This window comes from Triplophysa rosa, linkage group LG9, assembly GCF_024868665.1.
Source record: "Triplophysa rosa linkage group LG9, Trosa_1v2, whole genome shotgun sequence".
Taxonomy (NCBI): domain Eukaryota; kingdom Metazoa; phylum Chordata; class Actinopteri; order Cypriniformes; family Nemacheilidae; genus Triplophysa; species Triplophysa rosa.
The window spans coordinates 15,524,971-15,550,954 of NC_079898.1; the positions used below are offsets into that span (position 1 = coordinate 15,524,971).

Below are 25,984 nucleotides of genomic sequence, written 5' to 3' on the forward strand. Positions count from 1 at the left end.
GAAATTCAATGACTCAAAATACAAAAAGTAATAAAAGCCGAATTATCCTGAACAAATGGAATTTAGCCGAGACTGGTCACTGGTGGACTTTAAAGCTTTGAAGAATGCCATTCTGGCAGGTGCAAAATGAGAGCGGCACACAAAGAGGAAGAGCGGGAGAAGAGCACACGTAGCTGGGCTTATCCCCTCGCATTCCTGTCACCTCCCCGCTTTCAACTTCAAACCGGCGGCCGTTAAATAGCTACAACTGTTATGCTTCTCCCCACTATTCGCTTCAACTTATCCACTCCATAGAAAGATCCCCCACCACTCAGTTACCATAGCAATGTGACTGCAACAGCCCTTTGGATTCAAATTCTGCATCTGAGAGATAGGAGGTCATTGCCAAGGGCGAATTCATTTCACACTGAGCAACATCGAAAGCCGCCAGAGAGAACGGCATTCTATTCTTAAGATGACCTTGTTTCAGGCTATTCACTAATGTTTACAGAGGAAATCTATCAACATCATTCCAACTGTAAATAACTAAAAGCGCGAAAGTATATTAGATGTTTCTTTCTTGCCTTCTGGGGGTTCTCTTATTTCTCTTTAACACAAGACTGTCCTGTTATGAAAGCAGCGACTGTTAAAACTTCATTGTGAATAGATGAAAAAGAACCCGGCACACACCTTTGGTCATTACAGTTCCTTCTTTGCCCTGGGTAAAGACAACAACTCTTTGCCTTTTCTTGTTTTCCTTGGGTAAGCTCTGGGCCTTCTTAGAGATCTCTTCGATGTTTTCTGTCTGCAGAGGAAAAAAACTGATTTTGAAAACAGAGAAAACTAATTGATTAAAGCACGTTGTAAAACCCATATATATATTTACAAATCATAATCTTTTCTACTGATAATTTGAATTAGTCACTACGTCTCAGTTAGAATTTCAGTTTTGTTACAATGTTAAATGTCGTTTTACACCCCATCCCCTTTAATGCATTCATTTAAACAAAATGTTTAAAAGATAACGGGATACAAAAAATGATGCATGTACTGTTCAGTGGATTTAAAGAAACATATGGATGGATCTTTTGGCTTTGGAATGCTTACATCCACAATAAACTGAAAATGATGTTTTCTTTCTTTCTTTTTTCTTTTGTTGGAAAAATAGTGCACACAGACATTTTAACAATTGTCTGAAATAACAGGAGAGACAATGCTTGAATGAACAAGCTGTCTTTTGGAAAAAAAAAAATAGAAATGACAAAATTCATGTTGTTCTGAAAATTAGGTCTGCCAGAGGAACTGCGAACTGCTGAGGTGATACATTTGTGTAAGATCTTTATCATTCAAAGAAATCTTTAAGACTGAAGAAGGAGGTAGAAAATTTGTATGTCAACTTCTTTAAGAAAAACTATATTTTGTTTTAAAAATATATATTTTAAATAGGGCTGTTAATTTAAGATTTAATAAAAAAAAGGTTAAAAGTTGAATACACCTGCGCTGCTATATGCTCCAAACAAAAAACAATGCATTAACTTCTAAAGCCATTTAACTATTATTCAACGCATTCATCTGCCGCAATAATAACATGTTATAATCCCCTTATTTGAATAATCGACTAGAGCAAATTCAGTTGCAAAACAGCATCCCCAAACATAATAATAAATACAGAACAAACAAAACACTGGACGTCTGGGAGATGTTGCAAACTAATGGCAGCAGAAAGACCCCGGCTCAGAATATTGTGCTGGAATAAGCCAGCGCTCCGAGACACAGCAATGGTGAAAGGATGTGCAGAATTGTTTATTATGGACTCAAAATTTGCAGACTTCCTCTTATCCTCATCAAAATCCAGAAAGGGAGTTGGCCTACATTCTTCCCCAGCAGAAAAACAGTGCACTGCCAGTACAGACTGGCAGCAGACAGTCATGTTAAAAAACCTCCACCGCATATTCTGACTTCTCTCATACTGCACTGCTTTATTTGTTTGTCCAGTACAGTCTGCTGTTTAAGTGGACTCCAAGCAACCTGTAAGATTACACCACCTCCACGTTCTCTCCCCGGAGCCTGGCAAGCTCTTCCTGCTGGTAAAATAGTCTATGATTTCAGGAGATTGTGGAGGCGTTCACAGGTATCTCGCTGAGCTTGTTACCAAGTCGGAGAGATATGATGGTGTTGAGGCCATCGCAGAAGTCAAAGAACAAAATCCTGACTGGGATGCCAACTTTAACTGGGTGGGAGTGGCGTGTAGATCAGAGCTTGCCTGCACCTATGTAGGCAAACTTCAGCGGGTCCAGATGGTCTGTGATCGGTAGTTGGAGCTGTTTCAGGATCAGCCTCTACATGGAGTGAATTTTTCACCCCTGAATGAATAGTTCACCCAAAAATTTAAATTCTGAGCGATGGCCTTTTAGCAAATGGTCTGCATGGACTAGACTGCTTTAGCATTTAATATATAAGAATATGCAACAAAATCGAAAAAATCAAAAATGGTTTCTTTTGCGTTCCATTGAAAAAAACAAATAGCATAATGGTGTGAAACAGCATAATGATGCATAAATAATGACCGAATATCCATTTCAACTACACTTATAAATCCTAAGCAGTGCCTTCCACATTTTAATCATGTCAAGCTTGATAACTACATACAAAAACAAACAAAAACATACTGATGAGCAAAGTTAAGAGAAACAAGAAAGCGCTTGAGGTTTTAAAAAAAATTCATGAGATCATCTGCATTTTCCAGCCCTCACACCTCCCAGCTGGCACCGGACAGAAGGAGCTGGGGGGGGGTTGGGGCTATAGAATGGGTGGTGGTCGGAGGGGGGACTAGGGGGTTGCGTTTTGGTGGTTCAATACCATCCCCCCACCCTCAGTTACACAAAGCCCCAGTCAGAGGGGCAGAAGTAGCGCAACCCTGCCAAAGCTTTGAGTCTGTCACGTCCACCAGTCCCCCTGCCAAAACCAGTCTAGAGAGGCTGCTTGGCCACGACAGCCACCAGCCCTTGACAGTTTTGTTAATGGTGAGGTAGCACGGTGTCCCACGCAGGCCCAGCTGCCTCATCACCTCTGCCTTCATCCCACATCACCACGGTTTGCTTTCCTGCGGTCCGGCCAATTTCAATCAGAAACAGATTCAATCAGCTTACCGCTGCATTCTCCATTCAAGATATTGCCACGGCAGAGCGTTATTGACTTCAGAGTGGGTTTACATTGCCAGACAGTTGTTTTCGTATTCATTTGTATTGGAAGCAAGATTGACACGGCGATTCACGGTTTTAGTAAAAGAACCCAATCCAATGGCAAAAAGCTTAAATGTGCTGTCAAACATCAGATTGAATTCTACTAATGACCTGTATTCGAAATGAAACAAAACAAAAAGGGTTTTTCTTGTTTTGGTCTGCCAAGTGCACGGCCACTTCATAAATATGGATGAATCCATTAATACAGTCTGCTTTGGGGAAGGTTAACAAAATGTTCCGATCGGAACCGACACTAGTGTGCAGGGAATGCAAAACTAAGTAGATAATCACAAGTGCTGCGGAGAACTTAACCACAGACAGTACATGCCCGAGGCGAGACCCGGGAAGCGGGCGAGTATTAATTTGGTGGCTCAATAAAAAAGTTACTGTTTTACAGTATCAGCTGACTGCACACTGTAAATCTGTCAGAGGAGCTCTATGGACTATACGTATCTTATGACGGGTACAAGCCTACTATTATCCCCTCATTATTACTACCAAACACATGATAGCCATGAGAGAGTGTAGCTACACATGCTCAAGAAACACGTAACTCCCAAAGGGGGGTATACAGGCGCCTATGGAGTCATATACACCGAGGAACGTTCCCGCTAGCTCCACTCGACACGAACAGCATCCCTCGCCGACTGCACGACCCCGGCGATTTTCGATGAAATGTCTGACATGCTCGGCTAGCATTACTCATTCATAATTTACTGCCTTTTCCTGGCCTTGAACAATGCAAATCAGAAATGCAAAAAAACTCTTCGTGTCAACCAGCTGAAGGGGAGTTGAGACGGGAGGTGTTTCATTACAGACGTAAGGGAGTCTGAGGCGGAGATGTATGCGGAGCAACTAGCAAGGCGCTTGTAAAAGCCGAGGAGTCTGTTATATGTATTCAGCGTACGGCGATAGCCCATTGAAAAACAGATGTTTAGCTGGAATGCGAGGACCCTGAGCGCTGAATAAAAGCCCCTGGCAGCCGCTGCCTACTCACTCCTTTATACATTTACTTTATGTCTACTTTATATCTCCTCGCCGCAACATCTGCGATCACAGTTTGTCTTTAACCCTACTTGCCATTTCAATTATGATTACAGTGCATGCCTGCGACTTATTAGAGTGTGAGGCTTCATTAGCAAAACTGGAACAGCCGAACACCTCTGCAAGCTTCATTACATTAATCATTCACTTCTAAAGAGTCGCTTCATTTCGGGGCGGGGGGGGGGGGGGGGGGGGGGGGGGGGGTGGGGGGTAGGGGGGTGGGGCTGAGATAAATATGGAAAAGTTTGGAGTAAGAGGAAGATTTGGGGTGTATAAATTAGTCTCCCCTCACACTTGGCAGTTATCTCCGCATAGCTATCTGCTGGTGTGAATACATATACAGTAAATGCCCGAGGGACCGAGAGCGGCTCGTACGAGGGTTCGCTTTGATCCCAATATCAACTGTCAGAGCTCCTCTCGTAATTAACCCATCAAGACGCATCACAACCGGATCCTTCAGACCAGACACAGAAAGGCAAGAGCCCTTCTGGGAATAAAGAGGCTTTCCACATCCACACTCTCTCTAATGCAGACAGGTGCTACCGTTGGGGTGGAGGGACTCTTAGGAGCAGCTGCTGTGGGATGCGGGCTCCCACGTTGCCGTTTCCTCTATTGGCGCTAAGTTGCGCCGGCTAAATTGCGCAGGGGGCTTTTAATCACTTCCCCAAACACAGCCTCTAATCACCACTAAAAGGTTGATCGTTCCCAAGGAGAAGAGAAGGGAGAGGCGTTGTGGGAGTCTACAGAGGTGCTAATGGAGAGGTTAATACTGCCACTGGATTTCAGGGCTTGTTGAAGGTAATTTGTCGCCGAGATGGAATTGAAAAGCGAGAAGAGTGAAGACTGAGGTTTAAAGGTGCTGCTTGGACTCATCAACAAATCCATGTGTTGGATTAACACTTTATCATAGGAGGCAAAAATAATCATGTACTTGTGTCTGAATTAATACATGAACTCATGGTTAAGACAGTCATGGGCTAATAATCACCATAACACTGCAAAGTCATAGTTAAGGTCATTTGCTCTGTATTAGTCAATATCATTAGATCACGTTGAAGTGTGTATTAGTTCAGACACTATACATTATTATGCATGACTCCTAAAATAAAAGGGTAACCTTTTACAATAAGATTGTATTGGGCAAATTCAGTAAATGTATTAGCTAAGATAAAGTAACAATTTGAGAGAGATTTTTCAGAATTTATTAGTCTGTGTTAATATTAGTTAATGCCAATGCAATTGATCATGTTAGTTCATTAAACTAATCAACTAATGTTAACGAATACAACTTTAGTCAGTAAACTTTAGTTTAAGTAAGTATGGAAATGATCAAGAACACCGTAAAAAAATTGAGGGTTCAACTCAAAAACATTGTAGTGACTGGTTACATCTACATTTTTCTGTTGCCACATTGTGCCAATTGATGTGAACTAGAGTCAGTACAAAATTTCGAAGCCTGAAATTATTTTATGGTGAACTAAGATTAATAAATGCCGTAGAAGTTTACCGTTAGTTCATAGCTGATGCATTAACTAGTGTTAAACAATACAATCTTATTTTAGTGTTAACATTAAGTTTATTCTTTGTTGTCTTCAACGGTAGTTCACCCAAAAATGAAAATTCTGTCATCATTTACTTACCCTCTTGTCATTTCAAACCTGTATGACTTTCTTCTGCTGAACACAAAAGAAGATATTTTGAAGGAGGTTGGTAACCAAACAACAGTGGTACCCATTCACTTGTATATGGACTCAAAACCAATGCAGTTTGATGGGTCCCGTCGTTGTTCGGTAGCCAAAATTCTTCAAAATATCTTCTTTTGTGATCTGCAGAAGAAAATGACGAGGGTGTGAGTGAGTAAATGATGACAGAATTTAAATTTCTGGGTAAACTATTCCTTTAATGTAAAAACATGAAGCCCAGAGTTTCCCAACATTGTACACCCAAAAACCCCATCAAGCATCCCATCATCAACACCGCACAAGAAATGTTTTTTAACTGCACGTATACTCATACCGGATATAATTTAACATCAACATTACAATAATTTACATACACCACTGGCTATAACTTCTGTAGACCACACAGCTTTGAACTCCACTCCCTCACTGAGGTCTCACACACATATTAGCAAACTCATGCCATCGGCTACTCGATAACTGCGTTTGATTCATTTGATCAGAGAAGCGTGTAACTAAGGTTTTAAGTGTAAAAACATTGAGCGGGACAATAGCACAAGCTTAATTAAGCTTAACCATAATATCTCCCTATTCACTTCATGAAAGCCATAATGTAGCTGTCAGTGATTATCATAAGAGATGTTCTCTTTTAATAATCATGAAAGCAGCCGAAAAAAAGCCCTGTCTTATTAGGGTGTTCAATTCTGTGTCCATATTAAAGCTAATAAAACAGCTCCTTCATTGTAATCTGTAAGAAGAACGGCAGCCAATAGAACATCAATTACCCTGCGGCACATTCAACATCTAAGGGTATTTAAGTAAAACAGATGAGAATCAGATCACACTGAGCCAGATCTAATGTCGACTCGATACAGAGAGAAAATAACACGCTCTTATCTACCTTCTCGAGATGTAAATTGATTTATTAACAAGGCATCTCTTTGAAGCAAAGCAAATGGATTGATGATAAGCACATGTGTTTGATTTTCACTTTTATAAAGCGGCGCGTGCGGATTTTCACGAGATTTAGATCTGTATTGTAAAAACACTTTGCGCACTTGTGAATGTTGCCACGTCGTGTACGACGCATCTAGCAAGTTTTTGGGATAATCGTCTAGTTTATTGGATGTCTGTATTACTGTGTGACTATAGTGGGAAGGCAATAATATCCAGTGCCTACAACCACAATAATGCATATTGTTGCGCCTTTATTGTTTTATTATCCAACACAGAAACAAAACAAATCCTGTTTTGCTTGAGGTACAAGGGGCACAGGTTTATTGCTGATAAATGAAGGGGGCACGGTGAGTTTGGAGGCCAGCTCATGTGAAAAATCAGCTGATTTGTGAATTTGATCAAAAACGCCTCAAACATTTCAGCAGGTTTGGAACTGAAGGAACGGAGTTGATTTTTCTCAACCGCATCAATCCTGTCACTAAATGCCCACCTTTCAGCTACACTGCCGTACTTCTCTGTCGAGATTTTTCACGAACAAAATCACAGTAAAAGACTCGTATGTCAAAGATTCCCTTTTCTCTGAGCCTTAAATCAACATGACGTGTGTGAAATCAGTGAAGAGGTACTCTCAGTGTGTGACAGTGCTTGCCATTTATATATTTACACTGAGCGTTGCAAGCTCTGTCCCCCCTCCTCTATCTCCCTGGCTCACGAACTGTTCCTCCTCTCTCTCTCGCTCGCCCCCTGCACGCTCTCTCTCTAACGTACTCGGCTGCCAGAATCTGCTTTGCATTCCAGTCACGTCTATCGCACCTTGAGTGATCCTAGAAGACAATTATTCATACTGAGACGAAACACATTCAGGCGGATAGCTCTGCATTTGAAAAAAAGATAAGCCACTTCAATTATTTAAGCATACTGTTCCTAAACTCACATTTACTTTGCTTATGAATTCACACTTAACAGCAACGGCGAACCCCCCACCCACCACCCTCCCCGCCCCGCTTACATTTGCGAATATGAGAGGAGAAACAGCAATATTACATTTGCATTTCCCTGCTATTCGGGGAGATAACTCGTATTATTTTGACACGTTATGTGCAAACAAGGCCAATCAGTGTTTCCACATTCCGTGACTAGAGGGAGAGGTGATCCAGTATTTATGAGGGGACGCGGCGCGGTATAATTGAGGATAATACGCGGTGAATCCTCGATGCGGTGTAATGAAGCTAACAAGGTGGGTTCTTCAACAAAGGCACCTGCCAGCCCTGCCCTGTACATCGGCAGGATTGAAAGCAGCTCCTAAGGGTTTCTTTCACTCCTCCCAAGAGCCTTTTCAAAATTCAATAAATAACATCTGTAGGCGATGTTGGGTGCAGATCTGGGTGGAATGCGTCATAACAGAAAAGGAGGGGAACGACAGAGAGAGAGGAGAAGAGAATGTGTGAGAGTAGGGGAGAAAATGTGTTTGTGTGTGTGTGTAAGTGTGTGTGTGTGTGAGAAAGAGAGAGAGAGAGTGTGTGAGCGGGAGTGCTGGCTGAACAAAGAAACCATGACGACTGCCAGGTTGCTATGGCGACCACTGCAAGGGGGCCAAGAGACTATAATAGCACATCAATCACTGTCCGAAAAAGAACTTCATTATCAGCTGAAAAATAATCCTTTAGGATCTGTTTAGTGTGTGATCCTCCATCCACTCACCTCAAAGCCCTGTTCTCGTGCAAACATCGCAGCCTCCTACAAAAAAACAAACAAATCACAAATACGTTCTTAATTAAGGAAGGCTTAGTAGAGCAATGATATTCTTTCATTAAGACCACTTTTCAAAGCGCTGCTTAGATTATGTAGCACATGATAAGCATTATATAATCTATATTTAATTTAAAACCAATGAAACGCATACAAATACACTGTATAACACATATATGCTTGTAATCAATCTGTCATATTTTGTCTTATATTTTCATCAATTAAAATTATATCAAATAATTTTTTGACACTCACATATTATATGTAAGATATAATCAATACTATTCATATAATATTGTAATACAATATATAATATACTATATGTCCTATACATATACATAGATAATGGTATAGCTTTATACATAGATACATTGATATATGTATATTAATAGTCATATATTTTGTAATACAATATACATAGATATACAGTATATAGATACACACACATGTTATGTTGTCTTTTTTTTAAAATACCACATGATCTGAAACACTTGTGTTTGAAAGAATGGAGCTGATATGTGTCTGGATTTGTGTAGACAAATAAACGGCTTTATTATTGGGCTATTCCACACGATAAAAGGCCTCTTTGAGGGTTAAGAGATTCCAATTATGTGTGCCGGGTTTCGCCCTTTGCTTGGCTGAATGACTCCAGGGACCAGTTGTGACAACCTCGGCCTTTAGAGAGGAAGGGGGGAGGTCGGAAGGAACCAGAGCTTCATGATGTAAGGGCCAGAGGCCACCTACAGCCTGCCTGTCACAAGCGCTGCATAATAAACCCTAGACATGTACATTCATCTAAAATAGCCCATATGACATCAATCAGGCACTCTGTAAACACTCAGGCCAGGCACTATGCTGTTTGTATGTGGTCGCAGTCACAAGATTTTCCACTTCAGGGTCACCGAGCTGCAGATATAGCCGTGTTTGTGTTCACTGCGCGGAGGTCAAACGCTCCAAGGTTAATCTCTGCACCATAAAGTTGGGGAAAAACTCCCGCGGTCCCCATGGAGATAACCCACCACCAGGTTTCATGACACCAATTACAGCTCAATGATCTGATAATGCGGCTATCTGGCAGCGAAGGTGAGCCACTCTTTTATTAAGAGTGATTAAACAGAATTATTTCAAGATTAGCTCCAGGAATTAGAGTTAATGCAACCCCTCTGGAAAACTGTAACAGACACTTTTTACCAGCACGGGCTATGAAAACACTAGGATAAAGTAAGAAGTGCATTTTCTAAGTCACTTAATTAGCCTAACCGACAAATTATTACTTTCCTCGGCTTGTGTGCTGTTGTTATGTAAAGACGTGCATATAGAGATACAAGTGCAACAATAGAAGCCAATCTCATTAAGATTCAAAGAGGGTATTCTATACTTGACTATAAGGCAGATTAACTCAGAAAAAGACATTTTAATGTGACTAGCTGAACAAAACCAAACTGCAAAATTATGGACAAATTGGTTGGACAAATTCCCTACACCATTGGTTAATACTGAAGATAACATTGCATTTCAGGACATCAAAAATAGCTGCTTCACAATTTGTCTCTGCAAATTACTGCCAAGGAACTATGAAACTATAAACTTCTCAGTTTTAACCTTGGGAGGCATTTTTAATATGCAAAGAAGTAAAAAAAGAGAAATTCTTACATTTGACAGTCTGGGGAACAGCAGTACAAAAAGAGAGATAATCACAGAAGGCTGAAGTAGAATAAAGGTGGTTTTACAGTTGAGGTGAAGCGTGTGGTTTTGAATGGAGAGGGCGAGCGAACACTGACATCTTGGTCTGGCTTAGAAAATGTTCGGGAAGCTGGTTATGTACTTCACTGACTACTCTCATCTCAGGTCCTGTGTGGTTGTCTGAGCCGTGATAAAGCTCAAAGCAGAAAATAAAGACAGCGTTTCTCCTCGTGAACGGGGCCAGCAATGGTAGCTGCAAGTAATGGGGCCAAAGAAGACCAAGTTCAACAAACGCAAAAAAAGGGACAGCCCGAGCCCTTAAATCATCCACTAAATAAGGAAAGAAAAAACAAAACAAAAAGAGAACCATTCAAACCACACAGTCATAAGATGTTATTTTCCCGCATTGTGTTTTTGTCCTGGTGACATAAACAATGGTGAACCAGAGGCGGACCAGACGGAAAGACAAACAAAGATGCAACTGTCGGTTACCGATCACGGTGTAATTTTGTTAGGGCATCCCAAAAGTCCCACATATTCCTGCATGGCCATGGGCTGTGACTGCACAGGGGGCAATGCTGTCTGAGGGGGCTGGCAGATGGTTATTGATACAGTAATCTGGGCCGGGGAAGAGGAAGATTAGAGGGAAGAAAGCCAGCACTGCTGAGGTGTTAAGATACTCCCGTGAGAATGCAGCAGGCCAACTGGAGCGTGACGCGCGACAAACAACAAACCAATAGAGAGAGACGGACCGAGAGACACTGAGAAGGACAGGATGGTGAGAAAGAGGCTGTGAAAGAGCGACAAACAAGCAACAGAAGACAGGCTCTTTCAGTGGAAATTTATCTAAAGCCACTAATCCTGCACTTACCACCACCAGATGCAATTACTGCTAGAGAGCTGGAAGCAAGCAAAGCTTGTCCTAGACATCGCTTCTATAACTGATGACATGTCACCCAGATACGGCCACAAACAGAGCTGACAATGACAGCAGGAAATGACACATCGGCGGCGAATAACACAGACGTGATGGTTAAATCGCTATGCTGCTTAAAGGGTATAGTCTGAGGTTAAAACACCAACAGGAGCATTGTAAATTACGGGAATCCTTGCCACCATTGTGACCGTATGCAAGATCTCAAAAACGGTTTGACAAACATACATTTTGTTTAATGCATTTCCTGTAAAAAAAACAGCAATTGCATACAAATCAAATATAACGGACAACTCCAAAATGTTTTATTTTTTGCAGCAAGTGTACCATGACAGTCAAACCAGATCTGCTAAACTGAAAATAACATGCACAAGCGCCACACAAACAAAGGTTCACTGTATCGCTGTCAAGCTTCGATTTAAGATGCTTCATTATAGCTACCAAAGAGATTAGAGAAATTGATAAATGCGACAGACAGGTTCTGAAATTCACAGTGAGATGTGTTGTGTTACCCTGGACGCGAGCGTGTGTTGATGCTGTTTAGTGCGTGTGGGATGATGGATGTTGATGTGGCTGCAGATGGCGGATGTCCAGGTGGACTGCAGTGCTCACCTCTGCTACAACAGCTACACTCCCACAGGCATGAGTACAGTGGGCATGTGACAATTTAGAAAGAAAATATCCACTGGGTACATCTAAAAGGAAACACTACGGTGCTAGAATGATAACTGGATTTACCTGAGGAATGGGCGAATCGATACTTTCAGTGCTGCTGCTAGTCACATAATAATAGTCACATAATAACAGCCAGTCTACGTTTTTTTAGCTATAATTTTTTCCGCTTTTTATGAAAATGAACAGGGCCGTCAAATAAATAATCGCGATTAATCGCATCCAGAATCGAATAAAAGTTTGTGTACTGTGCATATTAATTTTGTTTTTCTAAACACACACATAGATGCATATATTCAAGAAATTGTTTTTATATAAAAATGAATACATATTTATAATTATATATAATTTAAATGATTGGTGAATATAAATAAATACATCTAAATATTTCCTAAATATACATACATGTATGTGTATGTTTTTGTGTTTATAAGCACAAAATTTATATGCACAGCGCATAGATATATATTACCACACAAACACATATAACACAAACTTTTATTCTGGACGCGATTAATCGCAATTAATCGTTAGACAGCCCAAAAAATGAACACAAATGATGACAGAATGTGGTGGGCCAGAGCAAACAGGACTAGGACACGAATAAGGACTAAAACCGGGTCACCTGCAGAACCGATGCGTAATATTTCGACACACAGCTCCCTTGGGTATCCTCCAACGCATATTATCTACTTTTAAACTAGAAACAGAACTTTGTTAGCAAACGGGAAGAGAAAAACATCACCAGCCGTTATTTTACACCAAATATTGACGGCGCTAAAGATTACATTCATTTGAATGTAGTTTGAAGTTGTTGAGCAAGTGTTTGTTAAAAGCTTCCTTACTGTAAGCTGTTAATCATTGATATACGAGAAACTAATACACGTCACATAATTTGCATTTTAGGTTTATTTAACGTTGCAACAACGTTAAATAATGAAAAACTTCCCAAGCGCTGTTTCTACTGCTACAGATATTCGCGACATTGGCCTTGATAGTACTCCGTGTAAGACCGCAAAGAAAATAGGCTCTTCCATCCCTAATATATAGGCATCGAACGAAGAGTTTTTTTCCACATGCCGTCATTTTGGGACATTACAGTAACTTTGTAACTTTGTAACTCAGTAACTAAGCGTGTGGAGAGCTTAAAAAGGTGTCTCCTGCACTTGATCTGCTCTCCGCCTTTTGATTCGACTGGCAAGCTGAGAAAACTCTTTCGCTGAGCACTTCAAACATGTCTTTGTTAAACAATGCATGAGAAGCAATAACCAGCTGTAATGATATCATTACCAGAATCATAAGTGCTGACTGCAGTCTCTCCTGGTTTAGACAGAACAGAAGAGGTGGGGAAAAACACCCCCGCCCTTGGCGCATGACATCTTTCTCAATGATAGCCTTATTAGCGCAATCCGAGTACGTCGCGATCGCTGTCAAAGCCTGCCATTGTCCGTGCATCGTCACAGAAATGCGGGTAAGCGCGTAAACAAGGTTGTGGGATTGTGGGGAGGCTATTGCATGATGAATACAGGCTTACGAAAGAGGGTAAATACAGAGACATTTATAACCAGGGCCATGAAGTTCCAGACTGGTCTGACACACACACACCCAGATGAGATATGAGGGGCTGTTTCACATGAGTCAACGGTGCTTGCTGGCACGTAGTCATCCAGTAAGGAACGAGCGCAAGTCAACAACCAGGACAACAAAAATGTACTAAAAATGCCCCAAACATCACATTTCTCTAATTTCCAATGACTTGAATCATAAATTTGATCTGTTCTTGCATCAGACATGTTATCTTATCATTGGAAAGCCGAGAAAGAACTTTTGTACTTCTTTGAAGTTTTAGTTTAGATAACAGTAAAATGCATAATTTTATACAGCCTTCTATAAATATTTTAGCTAAACAATACACACACAATACAACTACCTCACACACAAGACCGTTCAACACGACACACGTCTCTGTGTGTGGCAGAGGTGACTGTTAACCAACCTGACTGATGTGTAGAGCATCACAACAGGCTGCTGTTAAACTTTCCCAAATCATTCTGCCAACAACCAGCCGACAACCCACACTCGAGCCCACAGTGACAGAAATACACTGGACTCGGTGGCAGCTATTGATCGGCCCTCAACACAATGCCTTCTCTTCCATCCATCATCACTGTACGCCTCAAAAGAGAGGCAGGCGTGTCTGCCGCCGCACCTATTAAAGACGGGCCTCTCGCCCTCAAATCGGTGTTAGGGAACTCCCTATCAAGCTGAAGACAGGCTGTGAGACTCAATGTCAGGGATATTCTGGGTAAAGCCTTCTGAGCTCTACGATTATAGCTGTTAGCTGAACTATACTGTTGTGACCCTGATCTGATCTCACGGTCATCCATTCAAACCATAACTACTCTATCATCCCTGAAATACAAAAACGGACTACAGACACAGTACATATACCTCTGGAATATAGTGTGCTTTAGGAATTAACAACATTTTTATTTATACAAAACAGGAATTTATGGGGCTTTATACATACAGTATATTAACATTTGATATATTTCACAATATTCGGGGGGGGCAAAGAAAGAATAATTTTATAAAATCTGGCAGTATGAAGGTACTGTATACACATATATAATTTGCAACCGACTTCTTGATTCTGTATATAGACTACTTCGGAAGACGTAAACAATGCAGGTCCAACGCAATTTCAGTTTTTTAACACTACACAAACATTTCAACAAAATACAACAAACAGAACATTTATAAGAGAATTCAAATGTTAACCTAATATCTTTAAGATTTCATTATATATGTAAGATAAAAAAACTAACTAAATAAATAAATTCAAACTGAAACCGGAAGTGCTTCTGGACCAGTGTTTACATCTTGCAAAGTGGTCTGTGATATGTAAATAAGTGGGCGTGGCTAAGACTCACATATATACTGTATATATATATATATATATATAATATAGTTTACAGTTTAATTCTGACTACTGCTGATTTCTAAATATTTGTTCAGATTTGAAAGAATAGTTTCCTATTTGCACCACCCTATAAAATAAATGTATCAAACCCTATTATATCCAAAAAAAAATGGAGCTTGTATATCTGCACACAGGTCAGTCCTTTAATTGAGTTCAGTGAGTGATGCTGCAGGAAAGCACTCGTGTAGAGCGTGCATCGTGTGAGTTCCCCTGACAGCATCCAGCTCTAGAGCGTTTTTTTTTTAATTACCTCACCTTGTATCTTCCCTCTCATTTTCTTTCTCTACCTTCTGCTCTGAATTCCGACAGCTGCTTCTAAACTACTTGAAACATTTTTTCTGCTAACCATGTAAAACATCACCAAATGTCTCCGAAAGACTTCTAAGCATCTCAGAGGGGGCCCACCACGGCTCAAAGCTCTGGAAATGTCCATCCGTGATAGTCAACAAGATCTTTTAAAGGTGTGATGAACTGGGCTTGTTTATTGTTTTATACTGTTGTATGAGGTCTACTTATGACGTTTGCATGAATTTTACATTTAAAAACATCAAAATCAATAAGTAATAGGCTATTTTCTACCTGGGTTTTGAGGCCGGCTTGACAAACGCTCGGTTTGAATGGGCGTTCCGCCATGAAGGCTTGGAAGTAAATGCCCACTGCTATGATTGGATAGCAGTTTGCGTAGTAAACTTAGTCGGAGCCTTCTGTGAATTTGGTTAGAGAGATCGAGACATAACGTTTAGGTTACACATTAGCACCATTCGCACGAGATTAGCATTATCTGGGGACCTCGTGTGATTTATAAATTACCTCCCCACATCAGTATTTCAAGTGACGCATTTGCATGGGATGATTTGACTCAAATTTACTGACTTATTTCCCGGATGTGATGGCAAGGCTTTGCGTATAGTTTGTATAGCCTATAGTTGTATTGCGTTTAATGATATATGACTGTACCTGTAAACATTTGAGACCCGCGATCGCGAACCGGACAAAAGGTCACCGTGATCGCGGGTCTCAAATGTTACAAGAGTTTCCATGATAAATAAACAAACGGGAGACTCCCGGTAATTTATGGATATGACCCAGCACCCGAAATAATACCAAAACACTTAAAAAAAACCTCCATTATACGCAAACGGTGGATAAAACCTTGAAAAATGATATATGAGCCCGCCAAATCACAGAGATGCCGATTCGCATGGGCTTAAGATCACAGACAACCTCTGCAATTAATACAAATGACTAGAGGTCCCCAGGTTATACTAATCTCGTGCGAATAGTGCTCAGGGCATATCAAGCGATCTCTAACAAAGCAATAGTGACGCATAGTACAAAAATGTTTTACTCGCATAAGATTGCTGCGCCATTCCTATCGGATCCAAAATTGATGGCACAGCACTGCTTTTTAATTTTAGTCTCTCCACAAATCCAGCGTCGACCTGTGCCTTGTTCACGAAGTAATCCTCGGAGAAATGAAACGAACAAACGCGCCATGTTTTTCCCACATGAGCTAGAACGTCTTTAAAAATAAACTTCAACCACGCATTCCTAATATCGGAATCCGAAGAAAGGTTATGCAGCGACTGTATTTTTAGAACCAGGGATGGCACAACATTTAGCTATCTTTAACGGCATGTTTCTTTATTGCTTGCTCGCTCTGGTTCCGCGCCACTTGTGTTACTTCAGAATTGTCATGTGCAAACCAGTGGGCGGGGCTAGAGAAGTAGTCGTTGATATTCTTTCTGTGGTTTTCTGTTCAACCTATCAATGTCCTCATAGATAGGTGCATTCCAGAACCTGGCGTTCGCTGAGCCTGGTGTCAATAACAGTTGTAATCTCAGTAACAAGGGCGTTTTCAGTTCCGACACTTACATGTTCGCGTGAATACGATTCCCTCTTATACAACAAAAGCTCGGGTTAAAATTGAGGTTTTAATTCATGGCATCTTTAAACTTGACATCTGTCTCTCAATATGTATGTGTATGTGTGTGCGCGTGTGTGAATCAGCTGGGAGGTGGGGGGCCGATGGCAGGCATATCCCTCTTTGCCTCGGGCTTCCTCCGTGAACCGTCCGTCACCTACACGCAATGAGCGGGGGAGGACACACATACACAAGCCCAATAAAGCATCACTACTTAAACAGTTACACAAACAGTGCACATACACAGAGGTTATTGCCAGTGGATGTGTCTAGATGTAGAGCACCAGACAATGTTGTAATTAGGGCCAGACAGAATCTAAAGTCTTTTTTTCTATTCTGGCTGGCTTTGCAGGAAAAAATGGGTTTAAATATGATAAATTGTAATATGCGGAACTAAAAATACTTTAGTTTTGTTAGTAGCTTAACATATAATCAAATTTGACCCATTATTTACTTCCTGACATTTAGTATACTGTAGCAGCATAAGAAAGTAACAGTATTTCTAAAAACTACAATAAAACACTGCAAAAACTCAGACATAATGTTATTACTAAATACAAACACTCTTAAAGGGATAGTTCACCCAATTCATCAAACTCAGGAATCCTAAACCCACCCCACAGACATGCAAACAAGACTTCTTAGGAAAAGCTTATCTACTGTATATCATCTGTGTCTTAGTTCTGCTGAAAAATGCCTTGAATTAGCTTGTGTGTCCCTGTGCTATTGAGAATAACGTTATTCAAGGCAGAAGGCCTTTGGGTAGATCTTTACAATGAGTCAACTCTTCCAAGCTCTTGATTTCTCCTCCCTCCATCTCCATCTCTCTCTTCCTTGCATAGGCAACAGCGGAGCGATTTCAATCATTTCGTAACCTCGTAGCAATCATGGCTTTAACTCCCCTGTTATTTAAAACAATCTGAGCTCTGAGCGCGAGTTAATCACTGCTTATACAACATCAGTCAGGGTTATTCATTCTGTTCCAATTAATCATGCCATTTATCTACATTGTCTGAGCCTTCTGCTCAACAAATTCATCTGTAATGACACAGACAATTCACATTGTTGAATTTTATCATGTATGTGGCAAACGGAGGGCAAATCGTTCGAGATGGCGGGCGGGTGCATGTCGACGTGTGCGAGCGTAAATTCAGCGCCATCTGGTTTTGGCTCTTACTGCACGGCTCTCTCACTTAATTAACTGGAGGCCATTACATTTCCTGAAATGTTTCACTTTTCTCTGGTTCATGTCATGCAGGCAGGCAGGAGGGGAGCGGGGAAGGACTCAATTAGACCAACGGCGCTCCCTGGATATTACACACTTCATGTGTGCCAGTTAAGGGGGCGTGAGGTGGTGCAGGGCCTGGACGTCTCTCGCTGCGCCTACCCTGTCAGCGCAGATAAAGGCCTGCCTGTCTGTGTTAGATCCCACCCACACACATGCATTGAGACAAGCTCCAGCTGCCAAAACACTTCATACCGACCAGCAGAGAGCTAGACGTACATAAAGGCTAACGCAAATTAATAGCGCTCGACTAGAAGAGTGCAGCTACTCATCACCATATATGCACCATTTAATTAGTCTGAGAGATGGAAACTGTGGATGCTTTAAAGGAATTATTACAGCTGCTTTATATAGTTTTTGTGATTCTGACGGCGTTTGGTGTTTATTTTCCTGAAAGTAGTGTGCGTTCTTTGCTTTTAATGGTAATGCTGTAAACTCTGCTGTAGGTTGTACTGTAATGCTGTTAGGGATGGGTGGTATGACTTGCATGTACGGTTCGCTTCAATCACATTCCAAATAAGAGGAGAAAACAAATCAAATCAGAAAAGATTGTTTGTATGAAAATTGACTGAATTTCTTTTTTCTATGGATCACAAAAGAAGATATTTTGAGAAATGTCTGAGTGGTTTGGTGTCCATTCAATGGAAGTCAATGAGGGCCAGTGTTGTTTGGTTACCAACATTCTTCAAAATATCTTCCTTTGTGTTCTGTAGAAGAAAGTAAGTCATACAGGTTTAAAATGACAAGAATTTTCATTTTGGGGTGAACTATCCCGTTAATTCACATATTCTTTTTCTCTGACAACTTATTTACATTATGTGATGTTTTATTTTAAACAAAAAGGTTTTAAACACAAGGTCAAATGGAACGCAAAAACTTTGAGGCCTAATATCTCAAAACTGCTAAGAATGCAGATAGATTCCAATCCAACGCTATATAAACCATTTTAAAATGACTCAACCCGTTGGGGGTCAAAATCAGCCAGAGAAAATGCAATAAAGAAATTCAGCCCTACACATCATTTTTCAACTTGTTAAGTCTGTCCTTGCACATGCCAAACACCTATAAGCCACTCTGACACCTCATGAGCACAACTGAGCTCGGACTCGCGACCACAATGAGTCAGAACAAGCCCAGAGTTTCCGAGTCTCACACACTGAGACACACTAACATGCTGCCTGTGAGCCAGTCTGCTGGCTGTCTAAATGGTGTTACTCTAATAATGAGTACAGTCAGTACACTGCAAAGTACAAAACAACAAATAAATCAAGCATCTTGTCTATTCAAATCCTATTTTCAACCTCTCATTGTGATCATGTTGCAAAACATTTACATAACTTTTCCATTTTATATTTACATTAACTGACTGACTGCCTACCTCAAGTACACAACAATACTCACATATATGGACATCCTCACATGCTGTAGTGTAGTATATGACGACTCACCGTCTCATTGCCGAAAAGGATATCCACGTAGGGCATAACCTTCATCAGGGCTTCCTTGAAAAACTCACAGATGAAGGGAGCCGACAGATTCAAGCAGAAGATCTTGTTGCTCTCAGAGGCGTGTTTGGCCACCTTCAGGATGGACTCCACGGACACGGTGAGGAAAAAACCCTGAAAAAAAATGGATAAAGTCAAAACACTTTTGCAGTTAGTGAAACATGTCTATAGCACAAAGGGAAAGGGACAAGCTATATATTTTTTTATAATACAAGAAAGCAGGGTTTTTTTTAAAAAACCTAAGCGCAACAAAGAATTAAGTGAACAGTTCTCTATAAATCGATAAACCTGAGCATTACAACAGAACAGGAGCAGAAAAATGCAACACGCTTCTCCTCCACGTGGAGTAAACATGGCTAAGCTTGATATAATGGAGAGTATGATGAGGCACAAACAGGATTAAGGTTTTAGGAGATGAGAATGAATGATGACAAATGGAGTCCGTAATTGCAGCAGAGTTTTCATCAGAGAGCAGCGAGAGTTCACAGAGACAATCCAATACAACAAAGGGCACCTTGGCACAGAGGAATAAGTGCAAGGTCACGCGGCTCTCCGAGGAGCACATACACATCTCTCTCATGCTTCTGCTGTGGGCTCGCTCTGTGCAGAGGTGAAAAAACAGACCACAATACATACATTATACAAACAGAGGCATAAGCGGTGATAACAAATTGGGTAGAAAAATTTAGCTTCTACTGAATCTTCTTCACAGGGATGCAACGTTCCTTGTTGCTTGAAATAACTACAGTAGCTGAAGAAAAGCTTATTTTCAGTTTCATTTACAAGAGTTGTTTATATTTGCATGTGGATGTTGTCGGTAAAATAAAAAGGTTTGTTTTGCCAGACACTGCAATTGTAACCAAGTCTCCCCAAGTGCCCTTACGCTCCCAGAAAGGAGATCTGAAGACACGGTGTGATTTTCCCCTCGCTCGCACGGCGTGTCCGAAGAGACTCGGCCGAGCCCAGTGTGATGGCTGCTCTCCAGCCTTTGTTCCAGAAGGACAGGAGTAAAAAAACACACTAGCATCTGATGAAGTGGAAAACAAAGGTCTTGTCTGGACTCTTCTTACCGAGAAACAAGAGAGGCTCCTCGGTTCATTGTGTGAATGAATACAGACTTGGTAAGGCAACACCTCTGCATTTAAACCTGAAACCCTACGCTGGGCCTGTTCCTTCCATACGCTTCTTGCACTGAGGGAACAATTCAGAGATACGGTGTAGGTGAGATTAAGGGAATCAGAGGACACAGAAGGATAAAACAGAAAATAGAGAGAGAATCACAATAGAGAGTGTGAGAACGCTGTGTTGCTGGAGGACCGATGGCTTTTACCAACGCTCCGAGCTCTCCATTAAAACAGAAGAGGCTTTTGTAGCTGAGAGTGGAGAGAAGTGACCTTCGTGTGTTTAGTGTGACTGTGTCAGCTATTACACCGTTCAGAGAGGGAATCTGAGAGGCTTGTCACCGGCGTACAGTACATTGTTCCTATGTGGGCGTATGAACCATCCATCCACTACTGTCAGTAATAACAGATGTCATCATTTCCCCTCTCTGGAAAGCAACACATGATGAAACTTTATTTAAAAAAAAACTATCACTGGGAGTTATACCTGATACCTGTAGTCTGCCAGAAACAAGTTTGAAAAGACTAGATGTGTTGTTTTTATAGCAAAAGTTGACACTACTTTTCCACTTTGTCCACGTTCACACAAAATAGTCATTAATATACTTCGATATTTTTCACGTTAATTTTTGCTTTTGTCGAATATTTAATATGTGCTTTTGTTGTAATATTGAGCAATATATTCACAATATTACAAGTAAGGGTTAGTTATATATTTCTAATTTAATATTTGTATCTAATATTTTTTATTAATTTGATTTAAATCAACTAATTAACAAAAATTTTTATTGATTTAATGAATTTGAATTAATTTATCATTCAAATGAATTTATAATTAATTTGACAATTTACAAAAATTAATTATAAATAATTTTACTTCTTAAAATATTTTAATTCTTTTACATTTTTAATGCCTCAGTTCACTTTATTGGTGAGACCTTTTTTATATACGATTTTCGATTCAATTCATCAATCAGGTGTTTCATATAGGGAGAGAACTAAAACATTCTGGAAGGTGTGCCCCGAGGACCAGGGTTGGGAAACACTGGTCTAACCAAGCCTTTAAATCGTCTTGACTCCGAGAAAAAAATGCCTTGAAAAACAAACATTATAGTGGCTACACTGGCCCAAGCCCAACAGCATCCTGGGTAGCTTTAGATGCTGTCTGTGCTGAGGTAATGGACCATCTGTGTGCATGTCTCTCAGCATTACCCCCATCATTAGCACACCTCTGCTATGATGTGCGAGCATCGTTTGGGAGAATCAGCCCACTGCATTATTGGAACTTTAATGTTAGTGTGTTTGAAGTCAGAGAGATGGCCAGAGGGAAGCCGCTTTAATGGATGTACGTCTTCACAGGGAGGAACTTTCATAGAAAAGCCGCTGCACCATCTTCCTACTTTAAAAAGTTTCGCAATTCTCTGGACATCTTTCAGATAAAAAAAACACACGAACTCAACATGAAAGGTCACCTGTCACTCAAACAGGCCTTAATGCACGATGTGTGATTTATGAATTACCGCTGTATGTCACATGGAAATGCATGCAACCAGGCGAGTCCACTCACCGGCAGACGACGTGGCCCTTGTGTTCAGCAAGACATCTGCTCCAGTTTATTAAAGCCCTTCAAAGGCCTGTGTTTAGCATTCTCTATTAAATCTGCATGCTAAGCAGGCCTCTCAAACCCATGTGCTGGGAGAAAAAGAAGCTCGGCGCAGGCCAGACTGACCTTCTCTGTAGCCGAACGGGCCCTGGAGATGAGAATCTTCACCCTTTCACCTGTCGTACGTAGGTTTTATCTCTGAAAGAGTCCCACGTGAAGGATCAATACATGGCCTGCTCTGAGCAGATTGCACTGACCTGACACCTGACTACCACAGCGGCCATCTTAAATGAGTAATACACTTCTGCCTCTCACTTCACTGGACGGAGAGCGCTGGATACACATTGAGGGCCAGAATAAAGTCTTAGCAACTGGTGACCAATCCAAAATAATATACATGCAAGTTTTTGACAGAATGTCAGTTACCAAAAACAAACACAGCTAGTTTTTCATATCCATATGTGTGTTTTATTTCAAACGTCTCTATTAAACCAATGAAACAAAGAATACATCTATTTTAATGGGACAGTGCAGCAGCGCTGTGCATACCAGAGGGATTAAAAGGTGTGTTTGATGTTCGCTGCTCATCTTACTACACTAAACTCCTCAAAGTCCACACGACATCTGGTTCTTCTTTGGCCGTCTCAAGAAACATGTTCAACAGGGTCTTATCTAATATTGCCGCTCGGGCTAATGGCAGACAGCCTATGACATGAAAGCCGAATAGCTGCCAGCTCTTCTCAAACGTGCCATTCTTTTTCTATTCCTTCTCGGGCCCATCAAACGAGCCTTTATCCGAACGCGAAAGGCCTGCGCTTGATTAAAGAATCATTTTATTATAATGCATGCTGAGACAACCATAACAAACTTCCAGAGACGGTCAGACGAAGCGGTCCAAAGTATCATGTTATGACGGACTTAATCTGCGCGTTTATTTCATGTTAAAATAAACACGCGGCTGCTGGTATCAATTATAACAAAATCTCATTGTGGAGTCACATGTCAGAATGGCTCCGGGACAGGACGGTGCATAAGAATGTTGCTGGTTTAACATCAAGAGGAGGTAATTCTCAGCGGACGATGTTCCGACGTGTACAGGTGAATATACGAGGCGAGATACACTTCACGAATTAGACTGCTTAACCGGCATCCTCTAGGGGATTGTGAGCCTATTATATTCATCGTTTCTATAGCTGTGGGTGATGAAAGGGGAGGTGGGTTTTCTAGGGAGCTGACATAGCCTTCAACTATAAAAATGACTGTGTAAAGAAATTAGACACTGGAAAAATATGTAATCAGCAATTTAGCAATAATGCCCATAAATAAATAATCACCGGCTCCATTAACCTGACATGTATCTGAGGCGCAGTGCGTGACGTGAGTACCAGATCGGGCTGCTCGCAGACGTCGTGAGTCCATTAAAGGGAGCCATCCTTCCTCACACGCCTTCCGCTGGCACTTCAGGTGGAGTGTGTTATTCTGTAGCTAAGGGGAGGCAGGCCCAGAGCGCTCATTTGTAGTACCATAAGACAGGTCGTAATTACACTCACTCAGCCAAAAACAAGAGAGTCCCAAACCTGACACATTAACCCTATCAGGAGGTTAACCGTGATGGGCATCGGAGAACTAAAAGGAACTGGCGGGTTTTACATAATTAGAGTCGCCGGATTCCTCCGAAGCCCTGGAGATCAATGGCTTTTGCAGAACTTTAAGCGGTTGAGTTTGCGCTCAGCGCCGAGTGCTTAGTGTTAAGAGAGCATGTGAGGAGAAAACAGTGAAGAATTTATCTGGGATTTAGAGCAGACAAAAAGTTTTAAAACCCAAAGCCTTGAGATGCCGATGCTAATCCGTGCAATAATTCAGCACCTCGGCAAGACTTAGATTCTCCATCAGAATGTGGCGAGGGATAAGAATCTCAAGGTGTTCGTTCGCCGCATGTTTTTGTTTGTTTGTTTTGCCTTTATTGTTAAAATGTCAGTTTGACAGACTCCTAGACGGGGAGAGGACCGCGCTAGCGCTAAGAAAGCTTCGTAGGGAAAACTAAGTAAACAGCTTCGCCGACTTTTTCAGGTGGAGACAGTTTTCATGGTGTGACTCCGCATGGGAGTGAGTGCACGAAGCAGATTATTTAGCACACAATTAAGAGCTGCTAAAATATGGCAACAGCTCGCCTCCTCTCGCTATCCTGGTATAATTAGATTTTCACCTGCTGTTGAGATACGGAAAAAAAAAGCGCTTGATTTGTTGGACAAGACAAAGAAGCACCTGACGCGCCAGCTCCCAGATCCATCTTGCTCCTCAGCGTGCCGGGAGATTGTGAGGTAAATTGAAATTGCTGTTGAAAGCTCGCCTGGATGAGTTGCACAGTCTGCTTAACACATTGGTATGAAGACAGATGCTACTTTGGAACAATATTGCCATCAACGTTTAAAGCAAAACAAGCAGATGAAAGTAAACAGCTAATATTGCAATCTCACATTAGGCCTCTAATAATGAGGTCATCAAACGTGCCATCGTCGCTGGGAATTTCAGAACGCGGGGGGAAGTTAAGTTGATGTTTAACAAAAGAATAACACCGTCTGTTATGATTGTTGCTACGAATTGCTCAAACTATTAGCATTAGCGCCAATGAGGCAGGTGTAACCAAGAGTAATCGCCCAGCTAAAAAACGACTTTTACTTTTTTGGCACCCGGCCAACAGGAGGTAATATGTTATAGTCTACTAAAAATTTACACCGTTCGACGAGAAACGCCGACATGCCAGAAAGCATGGAATCGTGAGCCAAGAACGCAGCAACAGACGGCCTGGCCTCGCCTTGCTTTAAGTGGATACATACTCTCCATAAGTCCCAGTCTTTCCAAGGGAACATTGGGCTTATTAATCCTTCACACGCTCCTCGGGCTTGTCAAATCCTATTCAAACACCACAGGAAACAAATGTGTAAACACATCCAACGTAGTGTGAAGGCTGTCAAACTCAATGGCTGCCTTCACGCAGAGACGTAGCCTAAAAGTGAAATATAAGACGAATCGAAGGCGGTTTCGATTGTGACGTGCCATGCGGTGTAACCGGCTTTTGCGCCTTCAGAAACATAAGAGCGCATGCAAAAGTGGGCCATTAATGATTAATGGCTGTTTAAATAATCATCTGACGGCAACTGTGGAGAGAGTCCCTGATGAAAACATCAACAGCAGTGCATCTTGTCAATGCCTAACGATGAGACTAAATGTGGGCAGGGTGTTTGATAGCAGCATCAGTCATTCATAAAGGGAAAAGGAGGCCAGAGTTGTAGCGCGGAAACATGCGCAAGTGGCCGACGGTCAAAAGAGGACGTGACTTCTATTGTGTTGGGATCAGTGGTCAACCGATACGAACCATGCTAATACAAATATGTAGACGGGAGGGTGGTCAATGGCTGGAATAAACATGAAATGCAACAAATCTTCACTACTCTATACAATATATGTATTTTAGATTTCAAATAAGAAGTTAAATATGTTAATAATATAAATACGATGATAATTATTATTTTATATAATATAATATGATTTATACTACGGGGCTGTGGAATGCTTGATTCTGATTGGCTGCCGAAGGTTCTACAGGTGTGCATTATTTTTCAG

General features: G+C 41.2%; 1 protein-coding gene across 2 annotated transcripts in view; it reads right to left on the minus strand.

Annotated features, from left to right (window-relative positions):
• adka (adenosine kinase a) overlaps nucleotides 1-25,984 on the minus strand; it is a 133,823-nt gene that overhangs the window by 10,523 nt on the left and 97,316 nt on the right. The window contains exons 7-9 of one of the 2 annotated variants that reach the window (XM_057341557.1): nucleotides 19,580-19,750; nucleotides 8,603-8,638; nucleotides 670-784 (exon numbers count right to left, since the gene is read on the minus strand). In XM_057341557.1, coding sequence (XP_057197540.1) covers nucleotides 670-784; nucleotides 8,603-8,638; nucleotides 19,580-19,750 — 322 coding nt within the window. The remainder of the gene's footprint in view (nucleotides 1-669; nucleotides 785-8,602; nucleotides 8,639-19,579; nucleotides 19,751-25,984) is intronic. The other variant, XM_057341558.1, reaches the window with a different exon arrangement.